This window comes from Aedes albopictus, chromosome 3 (assembly GCF_035046485.1).
Source record: "Aedes albopictus strain Foshan chromosome 3, AalbF5, whole genome shotgun sequence".
In the NCBI taxonomy this organism is placed as follows: Eukaryota; Metazoa; Arthropoda; class Insecta; order Diptera; family Culicidae; genus Aedes; species Aedes albopictus.
Window position 1 is genome coordinate 143363586 of NC_085138.1, and position 17623 is coordinate 143381208.

General features: G+C 46.0%; 2 protein-coding genes across 9 annotated transcripts in view; both read right to left on the minus strand.

Moving 5' to 3' along the window:
• Positions 1-17623, minus strand: part of LOC109416290 (E3 ubiquitin-protein ligase hyd) — a 67779-nt gene that overhangs the window by 2463 nt on the left and 47693 nt on the right. For 7 of the 8 annotated variants that reach the window (XM_019690323.3, XM_019690324.3, XM_029880264.2 and 4 more), the window contains exons 10-15: positions 12428-13711; positions 12178-12365; positions 10349-11712; positions 10083-10289; positions 9867-10014; positions 9567-9797 (exon numbers count right to left, since the gene is read on the minus strand). In XM_019690323.3, coding sequence (XP_019545868.2) covers positions 9567-9797; positions 9867-10014; positions 10083-10289; positions 10349-11712; positions 12178-12365; positions 12428-13711 — 3422 coding nt within the window. The remainder of the gene's footprint in view (positions 1-9566; positions 9798-9866; positions 10015-10082; positions 10290-10348; positions 11713-12177; positions 12366-12427; positions 13712-17623) is intronic. The other variant, XM_019690325.3, reaches the window with a different exon arrangement.
• Positions 584-9544, minus strand: LOC134284035 (uncharacterized). The gene is made up of 2 exons (XM_062842188.1): positions 6826-9544; positions 584-4903 (listed from the first exon to the last, which is right to left on the minus strand). Exons 1-2 carry the CDS (start codon positions 8085-8087, stop codon positions 805-807), a joined length of 5361 nt encoding a protein of 1786 aa, XP_062698172.1. The 5' UTR covers positions 8088-9544; the 3' UTR covers positions 584-804.

A 17623-nucleotide genomic window follows, 5' to 3' on the forward strand; every position in this document is an offset into this window, starting at 1 on the left:
TTTGCAGGAATTCCTAAAGGAATCTCTGCAGGAAATCCTGAAGGAATATCTGCAGGAATTGCTGAAGGAATCCCTGCAGGAGTTTCTGAAGGAATCCCTGCAGGAATTCCTGAAGGAATCTCTGCAGGAATTCCTGAAGGAATCTCTGCAGGAATTCCTGAAGGAATCTCTGCAGGAATTCCTGAAGGAATCTCTGCAAGAATTCCTGAAGGAATCTCTGCAGGAATTCCTGAAGGAATCTCTGCAGGAATTCCTGAAGAAATCTCTAGATGAATACCTGAAAAAAATCTCCGGAGAAATTCCTGAAAGAATCTCTGGAAAAAATCCTGAAGGAATATCTGAAAGAATCTCTTAAGGAATTCCTGAAGGAATCTCTAAAGGAGTTCCTTAAGAATCTCTAGAAGAATTCTTGGAGGAATCTCTGGAGGAATTCCTGAAGGGTTCTTTTGTGGAATTGCTTAAGAAATCCCTGGAGGAATTCATAAAAAAAATCTCTGGGAAATTTCTGGGAGGAATTCCTGAGGGAATCTCTTAAGGTATTCCTGAAAGAATCGGTGAAGGAATTCCTGAAGGAATCTCTGCAGGAATTCCTGAAGGAATCTGTCCACACTACTGATAATTCCGGGAGTTTTACTCAGGAGAAAATAAAAAGCACGTTTGCTCTTCTCGGTAACAAAACAACAACAATCTTTTTATTTAGTATTGGGTGACACATGTCTTTTTAGAAATGGGCGCTTCTGCGCAATTAATCGATTTAATTCTTAACATCCTCCCCCCCGGTTGGCACGTAGTGTCCAACAATCCTTACAAGGAGTTATCATCAATCGGTAGAACCGCAATCTTTCCAATTGCCCTCTTCACTTCACCATTCGCTGTCCTGACGGTGACTACTCGAACGATGTTGTCCGAGCCGGGATGAATCTGCACAATCCGTCCAAGGCGCCATTGCTGTGGAGCCATGTTCTCCTCTCGCAGGACCACCAACATTCCAGGTTTGATAACCAACTTCTCCTTGTACCATTTACCCCTTGGCTGAAGTTCGTTGAGGTACTCCGACGACCATCTCGACCAGAACACCTGTTTTTGCCGCCGAAGATACTGCCAGCGCGACAACGACGATACCTTAACTTCCTCATAGTTCGGTTCAGGAGGAGAGGTGAGTTCACGACCCACCAAAAAGTGAGCAGGGGTCAATGCTGTCAAGTCATTTGGATCGTTCGTTAACGGAGTCATCGGCCGCGAATTGAGTATCGCCTCTATTTGTACGACCACCGTTGTTAGCTCCTCGTAGGTCAACGAAGTTTCACACAGTACCTTCTTCAGCAACGATTTGGCCGCCTTCACCCCAGCTTCCCAAATCCCGCCAAAGTTGGGCGAGCGGGGCGGAATGAAGGACCATTGTATCTCTTTCGCCTCACAGAACTGGTTAATCTTCACGGATGCCTGTTGCGTCTTGAAAAGCTGGTACAGTTCTGTTAACTCGGATTGCGCTCCACAAAAATTTGTGGCATTGTCCGAGTAAAGCTGCTCAGGGGTGCCTCTTCTGCCGACGAAGCGCTGTAGGGTTGCCAGAAATGCCTCGGTTGTAAGGTCAGACGCGACCTCCAAATGTATGGCCTTTGTGCTCATACAAATGAAAAGCGCAATATAGGCCTTCACGCGTACCTGACCACGACCTCGCTTGATGTAGATGGGTCCTGCATAATCAATGCCGGTTCTAGCAAATGCTGGGGCAGGTACAACGCGGTATTCCGGCAGATTTCCCATCAGCTGCTCTATTTCCGGAGGTTTCATCCGGAAGCAACGCACACACTTCTTAACAACTTGCCGCACAACGATTTTACCCCTTATCGGCCAGTAACGGTTTCGAACGATGGCTAGTAGACCTTGTTGGCCCACGTGCAGATGTTCCTTATGCAACGACTCAATCAGAATCCTTGTCACGTGATGTCCAGATGGCAACAGCAGCTGATGCTTTCGTTGAAACGGAATCCTTGCATGCTTCAGACGGCCACCGACTCGTAGCAGCCCGTCGGTGTCGAGGAACGGAGACAGCTGCAGCAACTTACTTTGACTTGTCCTTCCACTCTGCAACATCTGAATCTCTTCGGCAAATCCTTCTCGCTGCACCTTCCAGATGACCTTCAACGTTGCACGACGTAGTTCCGATACCGTAAGTACCCCGGTTGACCGGTCAGCCTTCACCTTCCGACAGTTGTTCACGAACCGGTACACGTAGGCAACGATTCGCTGTAGTTTTCGAAAACTGCTGTGTCTTGTCAGTAGCTCGCACGGATCAGAGCGCACGACCAGTTGACAGTAGGTAGGATCCATAATTTCGAGCTGCTCGTCGCTGAAGGTGGGTAGTTCGGATGGCACGTAGGGATCTTCACACTGCTGGAGCATCACAGGACCGTGCCACCAGAGATTCGAATACAGTAGATCGTCCGGAGAGACTCCTCTGGAAGCCAAATCAGCAGGATTTGCGGTTGTGCTGACGTAGCGCCACTGGTAGTTGCGTGTTAGTTGGTTAATCTCTCGAACTCGGCTGCCCACGAAGACTTCTAGACTGGCGGCCGACTTGTTGAGCCAGCACAGTACGATTTGGGAATCGCACCACAATATCACCTTGTCGATTACCATATCCAGGGCCTTCAATACATTCGCGATAAGCTTCGACAACAGAAGAGCACCACAAAGCTCAGCTCTCGGTGCAGTATACGGTCTTCTTGCTCTTTTGCTTCCAGGTTTCGTAGGTAGTGGAGTAACACGAGTTTTGCTGCTGAGCAACTGCATCGTAGAAGACCCGTCTTTCTTGATACTTCGCAGGTACACACATGCTCCAAACGCCTTCTTGCTGGCATCCGAAAACCCGTGTATTTCGAACCCTGTGGCGTCGTCTGCTACTATTCTGCGTGGGATTCGGATCTCATTAATTCGCTGCAACTGATTCTTGAATCGCCTCCACGCTATCTCCAGCTCATCGGGAATCGGCTCGTCCCAATTCAACTCCAACGACCATAGCTGCTGAACGAAGAGTTTCGCTTGTACTGTGACCGGCTCCAGTAGACCTAGGGGGTCAAATATCTTCGCCGTCTCCGACAAAACAAGTCGCTTCGTGTAGTAATCCGGAGACTCCTCGTTGCCTCGAATTCGAAACAAGAACACGTCCGCTGATGCGTCCCACAGGAGACCTAGGGTCTTGATTACATCGTTGAATTGCTGATCTTCTATTTTCACTTGCTGCTCTCTGTCCTTTTCCGGAATACGTTCCAAAAGTTCAGGAGCATTTGCGCACCACTTGTGGAGCTTGAAGCCTCCTCGTTCCAGTAGAGTGATGAGCTGCGATTGGCACTCCAATGCGTCCTCCAATGTATCGGCTCCGGATATTGCATCGTCCATATAGACGTCCTTCTCCACCACACGAGCTCCAAGTGGAAACTGCTCTCCGTCGTCTATGGCCAACTGTCTCAAGCAGGCGGTTGCACAAAACGGCGCACATGACGTGCCGTATGTGACCGTTTTTAACTCGAAAGCATCCAGCTTCGCATTGGGATCCTCTCTATACAACACTCGCTGGTAGCACGTATCTCTATCATCCACTCGCACTTGTCGGAACATCTTGATCACGTCCGCGGTGAACAGGAACTTGTGTTTCCGGGACCGCAGAACTATTGCCGCAAGAGTGTCTTGGATAGCGGGTCCACTCATCAGCACGTCGTTCAATGCGACGTTGGTGTCCGACCGTGCTGACCCGTCAAATACCACGCGCAGTTTGGTGGTCGAGCTTGATGGTTTGACGATAGCATGGTGTGGCAAGTAGAATCCAGGAGTTCCAGTATCATCAACCTTCACACAATGTCCCAAAGTTATGTACTCGTTCATAAAGGCGGAGTACTGCTGCTTGAGATCGACGTTCGCATTGAGCCTTTTCTCTTGTTGATAGAATCGCCGCTCTGCCATGGCTCGGGATTCTCCCAGCTGATTCAAATTGTCCCGGAATGGCAGACGGACCACAAAACGACCTTCTTCGCGCCGATATGTCTTGGCAAAATGCTGCAAACACTGCTCATCTTCCATGTTGACCTTCATCGTTTCTGCAACTTCTTCCTGGTCCCAGAATCGTTGCACAAGAATGTCCAGGTTCGATTCCGATGTTTCCGAGCAATCTACGTTCGATACCGCAACTGTTCGCTGAATGCTCGTAATTGCTCCACTCACAATCCATCCCAGCTTACTGTTCCATAGCGTAACTTGACAATCCCTAAGCTTCAAATGCTCCGACAGCAGCAACTCGAAGAACACCTCCGCTCCTATGAGCATGTCTACCTTGGCTGGAACGTTGAACCTGGGATCCGCTAGATGCACTTCAGATGGCAACTGCCACTGCGAGATGTCTAACTTCCGAGTAGGCAGACAACCGGTAACTTGCGGAACCACTAGAAACTCGAGGGTCCAGGCAGCAGCTTGCTGAGTCGACTTCACCTTCGCAACGGCTTGGTGCGTCACGATACGCTTCTCTCCACTTATCCCGATCACAGGCGCTCGAACTCGTTCTCTCTGCAACCGCAGTTGACGAACGACAGATTCAGCAAGGAAGTTTGACTGCGAGCCCGAGTCTAACAAGGCGCGGCAAAGGTGGTACGATCCATGAGCATCTTGCACCTCCACAACAGCCGTTGAAAGCAGAACTTCCTTCTCACAAACCCGTTGCGATGACATCACGGTGCTGACGTTGGAAATTGTTGGGCTAGCTGTGCCCGTGTGTCCTGACTGTGGAGTGCTAGTACCCTTCTGTTCATCGGTGACTGCGGTTGCAATCTGCTGTTCCGGCGAAACGTTCTCATAATGCAATAGGGTATGGTGCCGTTTTCCGCAACCACTAACCGTGCACACTCGTGACCTGCATTCAGAGGCGTCGCGTGCCTCGTTTAGCCACATGTGCACTTGCAGATTTTCCATAAATTATGTAGACCAGTTATTAGACATCTCAAACCACCCTCCATCCCATTTCCTTACCATTCATAAGTATTTTTTTATGTTAAAAAACATATTAACCTTCCGTAACTCGCGCGGTTGACTACCTGCGTCAGCACCACGCTAATGCTGAGTACAAAAAGCGAGATTTTTTCAACGTGTTGTACAAAATACAACAGCGCGATCGCTCGAGGGTTAAATTTTGCCTGATTGATCATTATAATTTTAATCGGAACGATACTATTAAAATTTGATTCCCTAACCTACTTCTAATAAAGTTTCCCCTTTTTGGACATACACAAGTACTAGTTTATTTGTGAGCTTGGACTTGTCATTAATCTGGGACAGGCTATACGGCCATAAATTGATTTTCACTCCAGTTCACTTTATGGGATCTTTTTTTAATGGTTAAACTTCTCGTATGAGGGTACTATAATTTTACCGCTAACCGTTCAAAATTTAATACGGTTTACTCTATGGAAATCTAATAATAAAAATAGTTGTTAGTCGACAATTCAATGTTTATCACATCCAAAACTGTCGATCTTAATCGATCACAGAAACTGTCTATTTTCATTTGGGAAAATAACTTTGTCTAGTTTGAAACTTCATACAATCTAAATACAGTTAGTATCTGACATTGTGACGATATTTAAAATGTACTAGTTTTCCCTGGAGACGTACTGCCAATTTGGTTGTGCTTGTTTGACAACTGTTGAATTTGTTTCCCACTCATAATAATTTCAGTAATTTCGCAATTGTGCTACATTTTAGTTGATTTTCGTAACTTTTTCTACTTATAAACACAGCCACCCTGAAAGCGGATCGAGCCGAGTGAAAATCATGCTGAACGGTTTATCGTTTCGTGAATTATAATACCTCAAAGCGAATTCAAACTCATTTTTAAAGGTTTTAAGATTTCTGTTTAGGCAATATGCGATCGATCTAAGAACGGTACATTTTGACAAATACGTATTTCTAGCATTAGAGTTTATAATCAGAAGTTATTCTCGAATCTTCATTGACAAAATAACTTGTAGCGCTATTTGAATTTGTAGCTTTCGACCACCCTACTGGGAGAGCGAAACGTTTTAGCGCGAGAGATCAGTACGAAACAGTGAGCGCCGCATCACCGTTTGCAAAAGCCATGCGAAAAAGCATCAAGTGCACCAAAGCGATGACACACGTTGGGTGCCTATGTGTTTGAAATTTTTCTCAGCCAGCAACCAATACTGTTAAACCACTACGCGAATACGATATGCGCCAGAGCGTTTCCAACCGAGGTTTCCGTGTTGCTGTTTGGAAGCCAAGCGAAAGCGGTGCGTAGCAGATGGGTGCCGCTTTGCCTACCTATACACACTATCGCACTAGGGCCGCTTTCCAATAAGATGTTTCCTCTTTCAGAGTGTGCAAGATCGCGATTCCCGCGTTACTTTTATGCAAGTTGCTTCTCGCTCGTCATGTGGTTTGCGCGCGATGTTGGGGATAGTAAAGATAGGGGGAAGCTGAAATAAATCGTTACACACTTTTCCGATAAATTCATATTATGTTTCCAGTTCAAAACCGAATTAGCGACATTTTTTCTTTGACTTCCGCTGCTTTTGCTTTGCGTTAAACACAATGTCGGAAGTGGGGCGCTGTATTGTACACCAGGTGCTCTATACAGCGCCCCACTTCCGACATTGTGTTTAACGCAAGGCAAACGCAGCGGAAGTCAAAGAAAAAATGTCGCTAATTCGGTTTTGAACTAGAAACATAATATGGGTGTCAAACATATTTTTTCACGAAATTTCAATTTTAGCTACACGTGTAATGCACATGTTGCACATGCGGACGCGACGCCTCTGCCTGCATTGTCCAACTCGGTGGCCGCGTTTCAGGCAATTGAAACACAGCTGTCGTTCCTTGATCTTCGCCATCCTGTCGTTCATGGGCATCTGCTTCAGCGCATCGCACTTGTTCACACTATGACTGCCATCACACACCGAACACACGTCCTCAGCTGCTTGAACGGCATGCACCCGCTGCGTTGGTTTTGCCGCAGATGTCAGCATCTTCGGTTTACTCGCTTCCGGAAACTTGCACTTGGATTTCGCCTCACAACGCTCAAGAACGAAGCAACGATTTTGCAGGAACTCCAGTGTTTGCTTGTATTTCGGAAGTTCCTTCGGTTTCACGCTATTCTCCCACAGCGCTACAGTGACACTGTCCAGTTTGGATGTTAGAAGCGAAATCACTAGTTGTTCCGACATTCCTTGCATCGGCAGCGCATGGAATTTCAGTGCTTCTACATGCCGACTGCAATCATCGACGAGCTGACGCAGTTCACTGGAGCTTTCCCTCGACATTCTCCGGAGATTCAGCAGTCCACCGATGTGCACGTCAACGATGGTTCTTTGATTTTCGAACCGTTCTTCTAGCACGTTCCAAGCGATTTGAAAATTATTATCGTTTACGATCTGGTCACTCAGCACGCTCTCCGCTTTCCCCTTCAGGCATTGCTGTAAGTAGTGCAGCTTGGTTGCATCAGAAAGATGGGGATGCTTTTGCATTAGGTCCTCAAACAGCTGTTTGAAGCGGAACCACTTCTCATACGCGCCATCGAAAACCGGTAGAGGAACGTTTGGCAATCCAGGCAATTGATTCACGACAGCTGGTTGACGATGTACGACTTCTGCAACTGCCAGCTTAGCGGGATCATCATTCTTCCGGAGCTCATCAATCGCTTGACAAAGTTCAACTCGAAGATCTTCGTACACCATCTCGAATTCGATGAAAAACTGCTCCTGCTCCAATCGCTGATCGGGAAACTCGGTGTAAATCTCATTTTGAATTGCGTTGTACTCGTCGTAGCACGAATCCACACGTCGCAAGTATGTCTCCAGATGGTAAACACTGTTGTTTGCGGCTCCGTCCAGGAGATCCTTTACGCGCTGGAGCTTTGCCACAACGGACTTTCGCCGAGCCGTTAGGGCATGCACCTTTATTTCTGCCATTGATTGCTGTCGACGTTGTTCCTGCTTCCGTTTTTGCTCGTCGATCGGAGAATGCACTACGTTTCCTCTGCCTCTTCCTCGCGGTGTCGACGATGGTGTATTTTCTTCCGTCATCTGACTTCACTTTGTTTATTTTGTTTGTTTTGTTTTTCTCACTTCGTCCGCGTCTCACGACGGCGGAGCAAGTCTCTCACTTCTCACTATGTTCGGACGGCATTTACGATGACCGTCGCTTTTCGCATCACAAATGTTCGACCAGTCCCGCAGGATGGTGCTTTTTTCACACACACACGATTGTCCGACCGGCTTTCACGGGAGTCGGTGCTTCTTCTCACTCCGCAACAGACCGGACTTCCGCGAAAGTCGATGCGTTCCACACTCGTTGTGGAAGCGAACGAAATTGAGGTTAGGAACCCCAAGCACTCAATGGAAGCCGCGTCCGGATGCAGCTCGTTGCGATGCGCGAACGCGAAATCGTATTTCCCGCAGGAGTAATACGACCCTCTCACTTTTTCCGGCTTGACCGCGCGGAGAACACTCCCGGACACAATCCGGTTCGAATTTTGGACCAAAAATGTCCACACTACTGATAATTCCGGGAGTTTTACTCAGGAGAAAATAAAAAGCACGTTTGCTCTTCTCGGTAACAAAACAACAACAATCTTTTTATTTAGTATTGGGTGACACATGTCTTTTTAGAAATGGGCGCTTCTGCGCAATTAATCGATTTAATTCTTAACAGAATCTCTGAATATCTGGAGGAATTTCTTAGGAAATCTCTAGAGAAATTTCTGAAGGAATATCTGGAGGAATTCTTGAAAGAATCACTGGAGGAATTACTGAAGAAATCTCTGAAGGAACTCCTGAAAAAATCTCTGAAGGCATTGCTGAAAGAATCTCTGGAAGAATCCCTGAAGGATTCTCTTGTGGAATTCCTTAAGAAATTCTTGGAGGAATTCATAAAAAAAATCTCTGGAGAAATTCCTGAAGGAATCTCTGGAGGAATTCCTGAAGGAATATCTGGAGGAATTCCTTAAAAAATCTCTGAAGAACTTCCTGAAGGAATCTCTGAAGGGCTATCTGGAGGAATTTCTTAAGAAATCTCTAGAGAAATTTCTGAAGGAATACTTGGAGGAATATCTGAAGGAATTTCCTAAAGAATCTTTGGAGAAATTCCTGAAGGCATCGCTAGAAATACACCTGAAGGACTTGTCGGACGTATTCCTAATGGAATCTTTAAAGGTTTCTGAAGGAATCCCTGGAGGAATTTCTGAAGAAATCTCTAGATGAATTCTTGAAGGAATCCCTCGATGAATTCCAGGAATCCATGAAGGAATTTCTGAAGGAATCTCTGTAGCAATTCCTGAAGGAAATCATGGAATAATTTCTGAAGAAATCTGTTGAATAAGGACCCTGAAAAAATCACTGGAGGAATGTTTCAAGAAAACCCTGGAGATATTTCTTTGGAGGAATTTCTTGAAGAACATCTAGGTAATTTTTTTGAGAAAAGTCATGGATGAATTTCTACAGGAAACTTTGGAGAAATTTTTGAAAAAAATCCGGAAACGATTGACCCTCAAAATTGTAACTTACCAAATCTTGCCGCTCCAGGTTGCTCATCTTTTCCACGACGCTCCAGAGCCACCGTTTGAACTTCAGCAACTTGTCACTGCTTTCGTTCGATTCGTCGTTGAACGAAGTGTATGAGATCAATGTACCGACGTGAATATCACCAACGCCATTCAACAGCAGCCGCAGATCCTCCGCCGTCAGTTGGTCCAGTGCCGTATCCGGGAGCACATCAAACACACCCGACCGTATCGCCTTTTCCGGGGGGAGAAACATCAGTTAATTTTAGAGTTGATCGTTTCAAAAAAAAACCTTCACACTTACATCCAATGCCTTCTCCTGCGTCTTGATCATACGATACTCGGCGTACTTCCGCACGTAATCGAACACATTGGTTTCGTTCACCTGGATGTCTCGGCCACCGGGCGCAATCTCCACCGAACCCGAGCCCTCCTCCGGGATAAGATCGATACTGTTGAAACGAAGTATTAATTAGTATAGAAAATTCTCCCAGTGCATCCCAGCCGAAGAAATACTCACACAAAGTTCAACTCCAAACTCTGCAGAATGCTGATGCCACTCTTGGTGTGCGAATCCTTGACCAGCTGCCGCAGGGAATCGTACACGACCGGATCGAAGAACGCCAGATCGTGGAAACGGATGTGACGACCGAGGATGTGCTTCAGTACGTGACGTTGCAGGAACAACGGGAACAGCTCGTTTTGCAACAGGCAAAGGCCAATCAATCTGTTGGAAAAGACCAAACGTAAAGGAACAGTTTTCATTCGAAACCGTAACGTTCTTACCTTCCGACATTCCTAAATGCGTTCAATCGTTCGCTCGATGGGTAACCCTGCCGAGGGCTGTAGAATCCGCGCTTTCCGGGCGAGTAGAACAGCGGAGCATCCAATTGACAATCTTCCAAGATCAGCACCGGGCCGCTCTTCTTGGACAAGCCGGCACTCGAGTAACCGGAGCTGCTACCCGCCTGCTGATCTACAGAACTTCCGCCGGCCGTCCCCGAAGAGGACGATCCTCCACCTACGCTGAGATTATCTATTTCGAGCCGCTGTCGGCTGAGAATAATTTCCAGCGCCTCATTGGCTTTCTGTCGAAGGCTTTCCTCCGAAGCAAGGAGCATTAGGATTTGCGTTGCTGGGAGATCCAACAGCATTCCGGTGATTTTGGGGGCGTTGTTCTGATACAGAGCTTGTACTTTGGGATATAACCGTTCACCCAGCTGCTGTTGATGCGCCGGTAGACTATCGTTGATGTGCAGGAAAGGTGGGCTGTTGTTACCACCAACTCCGCCGGCAGATCCTTGCACCTGTTCGCTCGCTGGTCGGAACGGTCTAGCGTCGTAGTTGAGCGTTTTGCGAGATTCACGATTCGGCCTCCAGAGTGGTTGTTTGCTGGAAAGTCCCCGTCTAACATTCGAATCCCTACTAGCACTACTGCTTCCGCCGGCACCGGAAGTACCGCTTCCACTGCCGCTACTGCTTGTTCCGCGACTACGTTGCATCATGGTGTTGAACGGAACTGAAGTGTACTTAGCAGATCCGGATTGTGCCGCGTCCAAATTGGGCAGCTTTTCGTTCGCTAACAGAGCTTCCGCTATCGATGTGTAGAAACTTCGGGCCACGCCGGAACCTTCACCTGGTTCGTCTTTGAAGGTTACTTTCACCCGTGAGAAAGCCAACGGCGATTGAAGTCTTCGGTTGTTGTAATGGGTGTTCAGTTCTTTGAAAGTTTGCGTCAACAAAGCCGCCCTATTGCGCTCCATTTTGGACAATGTGAGATCTTTCTGTTGAGCGTTCCTCAGCTTTTCCATATAGCGTCTAAATTTAGCCTCTTTCACAGGGAATCCGTTTAGTTCATAGATAACACTACCCGGTTCGACACCTACGTCTTCCAAGAACACCCTGCCGAACAGAATCAACGACAAACGCCAACGGCCGAGCAGAATATCCGAAAGAATCGAAGAATTTAGCGGACCCTGACTGTTGCCCGAACGGAGATAGATTCCACGCGGTGGCAGTTCCGGTTGCACTGTTTGTTGAACGTTCGGGGTGGTTTCAACCGTTACGTGAGCGGATATCTCCTGAAGGTCCATCGCTTCGGCATGCTGAATCACCTCAGCCGCGCTGGCACTGGCCGATGGCGAAAAGGACTGCAACGAAAAAACGTAATGAGATTTTGTGATTAAATTTCACAATTGTTTCTTATGAAACACGAAGTATTATAGCCCTAGTTTAGTACAACTTTGCTGGAATGTCCACTTCGTATCTGTCCTCAAAGAAGCAACTAGATCATTCGAGGTCATCAGAAAGTGTTCCGTTGCTCTATGAGCATCACAGTGAGGGACAAATGCCTATCATTCTACACGACAGTCCCCGTATCAAAGTACTCAATGTTCTCAGTTTGTAATAAGGCGCCATCCACAAATTACGTAACGCTCTAGGGGGAGGGGGGGAGTGCGGCCGAGCGTTACGGCTCATACAAAATTTTTAGGATTTTCATACAAAAAAGCGTTACGGAGGGGGGAGGGGGGGGGGGTAAAAAAAATGTCGATTTTAGCGTTACGTAATAAATGGATGCTGCCTAACTGCAAGACTGTTCCATTTTACAAACTTACCGATGAAGGTCCAGCTCGTACGATGACGCTCTTTCCGGGCGAACCGCTGGCTGCGGATCCCGTCGATACGGTGACCTGGCTTCCGGAAGTGGTATACGTCACAAAGGACGTAATTGTTCCCTGCTGCTGATCGGTGAGAGTTCCAGAGCTTCCCTGCGCCGTAACGATAGCTGACGATCCTTCGGAACCTGTGGAATAGAAAAACAACATAAGCGTACGCCATTTTAGATTTCATCGCCGAACAACGTACCGCTTCCGCCTTGCTGGGCCGCTTCGATGGACACCTTCCGTCTGGTCACGATGATCGGTGGGCGAATCGATGAAGCAGTTGCGTCCTGCGGTTGGCCAACGACCAGCGATCCGTCGTCATTGATTGCGCCCTCTTCGTCGAGTTTTTGCCGCTTGACCAACAGTTGGGGTCCGTCCTCCGAGTCCGACTCGGACAGTTCGTCGTGATCCTGATCGGTGTCCACGTCAATTTTGATTAGTGACTGTGACAAATCCTGCGGTTCATCCGAGCTGATACTAACCTCATCGACCTCCACGTCGGACTCTTCGTTGTATTTGTTCTTGATGTAGAACAGGCGATTTTTCTTGTAGTAGTTGTCCCCGGATCCGGATCCGGAAGCGATCGGTGGTGGAGGTGGCGGAGGCTTCGGCGATTGCGACTGCTCACACGATGGACCTGCTTTTGGTTCTACTTCCGAACCAACGGTGATCTCCTTGATGGGTGAAATGGCTTCGCCGCTTGGCTTGACCACAATCGTCGTTTTGTGCTGTTTGGAATCCTGGTAGATGCTGACCGGAATGGAGATTTCCACCGCATTGCTGCCAGATCCTGAAGGTTTATTTTCCTGGGAGTTTTCATCTTGGTAAATTTCCATTGCGACGGTCTCGACATTGCTGGAATTCAAAGTGGAACTGCCGGAAGAAGAGCTGAAACTGTCATTCCGATTTGTCGATGACAAGCTCAATCTGACCGGTGGAACCTCCAGATTAACATTGGACTCGCCAGGTTGCGAGTTCTGCGAAAGGGTTATGGGACGCTTTGGCATGCCGAACAATTCCTCTCGCCGAGCGTTGGGTTGCAGCAGATGTGGCTGATCGGCCAAAGGCAAAGCCTCCGCCAGAGGACTGTTGAACGGATCCGGTGCCGGACACCCAAGACAGAGCGTTGAATCGGACCGCTGGAAGAACGAATGACGACGACCCAGAGAAGGTCGCATCAGGTCGTCATCCACCGAATCGGTGTCCATCACGATTGAGGTGGAAATGTCCTCCTCGGCGTCTTCGTTTTCATTCTCATCCTGGTCGTCCCAAACGTTGGAACCCGTCGTGGTGCGATCAATGTCGCAGTCGTTCGTTGCACGCATGTAAAACAGGATGGCGTCCAGTACGTAAGCGACATGGCGAAGTGCCGTCACATCCAGCACCGGCAGGAAATCACGATGTTCCGAATTGTGGGCACGCATCAACGACAGACAGTAGGTCAGGAAATCGCGACGACTCGAAGCGGCATCCGACGATGAACCACCTGGTGTATGGAAACGTAATGGTTAATTTACTGTGGATATGATTATAAATAAAAATTATCATTATTTAAGAAACTAAACATGTGGAACCGCCGGAGGTCGCACTGTGGAAGTGCTCCCCAGTCAACCAGTGATCGTTAAAGATGTTGCATAAGATGCTAAAGTGGAGGCGATATGCGTACATTTTACATGCGCCTAAATGGAGGCATGTACGCATATGGCCTCCACTTTATCATCTTATGCAACATCTTATACGATTACTGGTTGTCGGGTCATAACTGAAAAGCAGGCTTTGTCTCACTTGGGGCGATATGGAATCATAAACAAACTTATCAGTTATCTACCTATAACAAATTGCGATTGAAATCGTCGATTACGAAATATAATCGCCCAATACTGATCACATTGTTTTTCGCAAACCGCTAACATAGAGAAACAGACGTCACACTCTCATTGATTCCCTTCGATAATCTTTTTAACGGTTGATTCAAATATTCAGTAGTAGGTCGATCGACTACTCGCGACGCTGATATCGTTTTTGTTCCTGTTTGACGTTTGCTCAGTGTCGCCATCTAGTGGCGGCCCGGCCAAACACAGTACGTTTAGCATTGGGCGATTACGTTTTCGTGACGATGTTTTTTTATGAAATTTGTAACACTTAGAACGTCTGTTTCTTTGTGCCGCTAAGTAGAAGGCAGTAGTGAGCAAACAGGAGCAAAGCGATGCCAGCGTCGTGAGCGAGTGATTTGCCAACTACACAGAGTATTTGAACCAACTGTTAAAAAGAGGAATAACGGAAAGTGACTCAAATGAGACGTCTGCTTGTCGATGATGGAATCACCGACGGTTTGAATAATGCAAATTAAAAATTTGGATAGTCAACGGCATGCATCTTTCATTTATAATTATGCCAAATGAACATTATGTCAAACGACTATTATGCCAAATGTATCCAATACAAAATGACTTTATGCCTAATGGCGGTTCTGCCGGTGGACACATATCTGTTCCGATTGTATAACGTTTCCGGGTAATTTGCCCGAACGTCATTTGGCTAAAAGGGTCATTTGGCCGAATGCCGTTTGAAGGAAAAAATGAATGATGAACTTGAGTAACCATGCCACCGTTCTCCACACATCAGTTGCTCTGCGCGACGATATTCTGGAGACATTGAACAGTAAGTTCCAAATGACCGCGCTAAAAGATAAACAGTTTTTGGGAATACAGGTTACCAAAACTGGAATAGGTTACTGGTTGAACCAGCAGGCCTACATTAACCAAATGGTTGCCAGTTTCGGTTTGAAACAAGCTAAAGGTTTCCGTATTCCGAGGGTACATTCAGCAGAAGGAGAGAAGGCAGAAAGGCTTGTAACCTTCTCTCAACCAGCGGCCTCGTGAGAGTTACAATGTTGCTCCTAGGTAGTTGTCGTATTAAACGAAAGCATAGGTCCTTCTTACCATGTCAATCAGAACTTTCAGACAAAATCACAAGGCAAAAGTCGTCCAACATTGTTTCTTGATTGCACGCTTCTGAGCTGAATCAACAGCAAGTGAGTGTAACTCTTTCCAAGTGAGTGGTCCCATCCTTGATTCACAGTACTTTTTACCGTATCGTGTTCAGTTGTTGGGATTACGGTAAAATTTTATCGTAATCCGTCATAAACCGAATGGTTGCCAGTTTCGGTTTGGAACAAGCAAAAGGTTCCCGTATTCCAATGGACCCGGGTACATTCAGCAGAAAAGCTTCCTAATAACGACAAATACCAGAACTTTGTAGGTGGTCTGCTTTATGTATCTGTTCATACTCGTCCTGACATTGGCATTAGTGCTTGGATTCTTGGACGCCGACAGTTGCAAATTAGACGGAGGCAAATATGTAGGACATTGCGTTATCTGAAAGCTACAAGTGGTCTGAAGCTTCAACTACCGGTCTAAAATCCACGATGGCGGCCATAAATTCAAGATGGCAGCAGTTTAAGGAGATTTAGGTTCTATAACCATGCAATATGGGTATATTTGGCATAGAGAAGATGTCCGGAGACCTAAAAGGCGACCAGAATATACAAGACGGTGGCCCAAAAATGGCGACCAGAATATACAAGATGGCGGCCCAAAGATAAAGATGGCGGTTGTTTTATTGCCATGCAATATATTTGGTATGGAAAAGATGTCCAGAGTCCAGAAATGGTCATCTCCGAAAATCCAAGATGGCAGCTGAAAATTCAAGACGACAGCTAGTTTATGGAGTTTTGGATTAAAAACCCATGCAATGTGGGTATATTTAGTAGGGAGAAAATGTGAGTCCAAATATGGCGACCAAAATATGTAATATGACGGCACAAAACGCAACATGGCGGCTTTAGTAAAAAGTTTTAGCCTCTGAAACCATGCATTTTGTGTATATTTGGTAAGGAGAAGAATCCAAAAATGGCGACCAGAAATTCCAAGATGACGACCCAATCCAAGACGGCAGCTTAAAATTCAAGATGACGTGTGTAATAAGGAGTTTTAGCCTATAAAAAAATGCAATTTGGGTATATTTGGTAAGAGGAAGATGTCCGAAGTTCAAAAATGATGCAATATGGTCGCCAACAATTTGAAATGGAAGCTGACTTAGGTTCTAAAACCATGCAATAGGATAGCCAACCACTTCGGCAGCGGCCGGTATTTTGGGCACTCTTTGCTATAACTCAGACAATTCCAAACCAATCGACTTGAAATTTTGTACACGGCTAGATACTATACGTATCTCATCGCGTTCCAAAAATTGTGTCAATTGATTCAGAATTGGTTGAGTTATAGCAGAAAAGTGCCCAAAATAGGACCTCTGCCGAGATGGTTCCACTTCCCTATGGGTATGGTAAGTGGGGGCAGGATGGGTCACCTAAGAAATGGATCCCTATAACATTCTGTATATAAATCGCATTTCTCTGTTTTCTACCTCGACTTCCAGATACACTGATCAGCTATGATATAAGGGTATAGAAAGGTCATAAAGTTTGAAACCTGCTTCTTGACAAACAATTGTCAAAACATGACCCATCTTGCCCCACCTCATTTCTACGGGGGCAAGATGGGTCAGCTATCAGAAATTCAATTTTTCTCCAAAAAAAAATTGTACATCTTCTATTTTTTCACTATACATCTAAGCTTCACATACGTACAGATTACATGAAAGAAGTGTTGAAACATATCGGTAGATTATTCTCAGAACTAGAATATTTTTGTTCAGGTAGCCATAAAAAAAACTTTGAAAACCTATATTTTTTGTTGAAAAATATTAAAAATATGTTCACAAATTTTCAGCGCTCTAGTCGCTACGATAATGTAGGTCACATAATAGCCTTTCTATGAAAAATAAAACATTTTCAAAAACTATGCAAACATACCGAAAAATTAGGGTGACCCATCTTGCCCCGTCTACACATTACACGTAGTTATATGGAATGTATAGCATAAGGAGTATAACGAAAAAATATTTTATTTTTTTCTGCGTAAGGAACGTAAAGAATTTTCAAAACAATATATCACTTTTTTGTGTATCCACGTCGTTCATCTAGGAAAATTATAGAAAGATTCAAAAAATAAATAGTACGGTTGAAAACGGTACTGACCCATCTTGCCCCCACATACCATATATTTGGCATGGGGGCAAAAATATCCAAATTCATATAGACAAATTTCAGGGGCCGGTGATAATCATGGTGAAAATGTTAAAGAATATCAACGAAAACAGAAACCAGTTAACCGACACGATTGCTTGTACCATGAACAGGATTTTTGTCAAATGGACGAAGGTGCGATATTAACTTGTCACTTGAGTTTGGTTAAGATGATTTCTCGAAGGCACCAAAAAGTCACCATCACCGTTAGGCAGTGGCGTCGCGTAACCTCACTTTTTACCTGTGCACCGA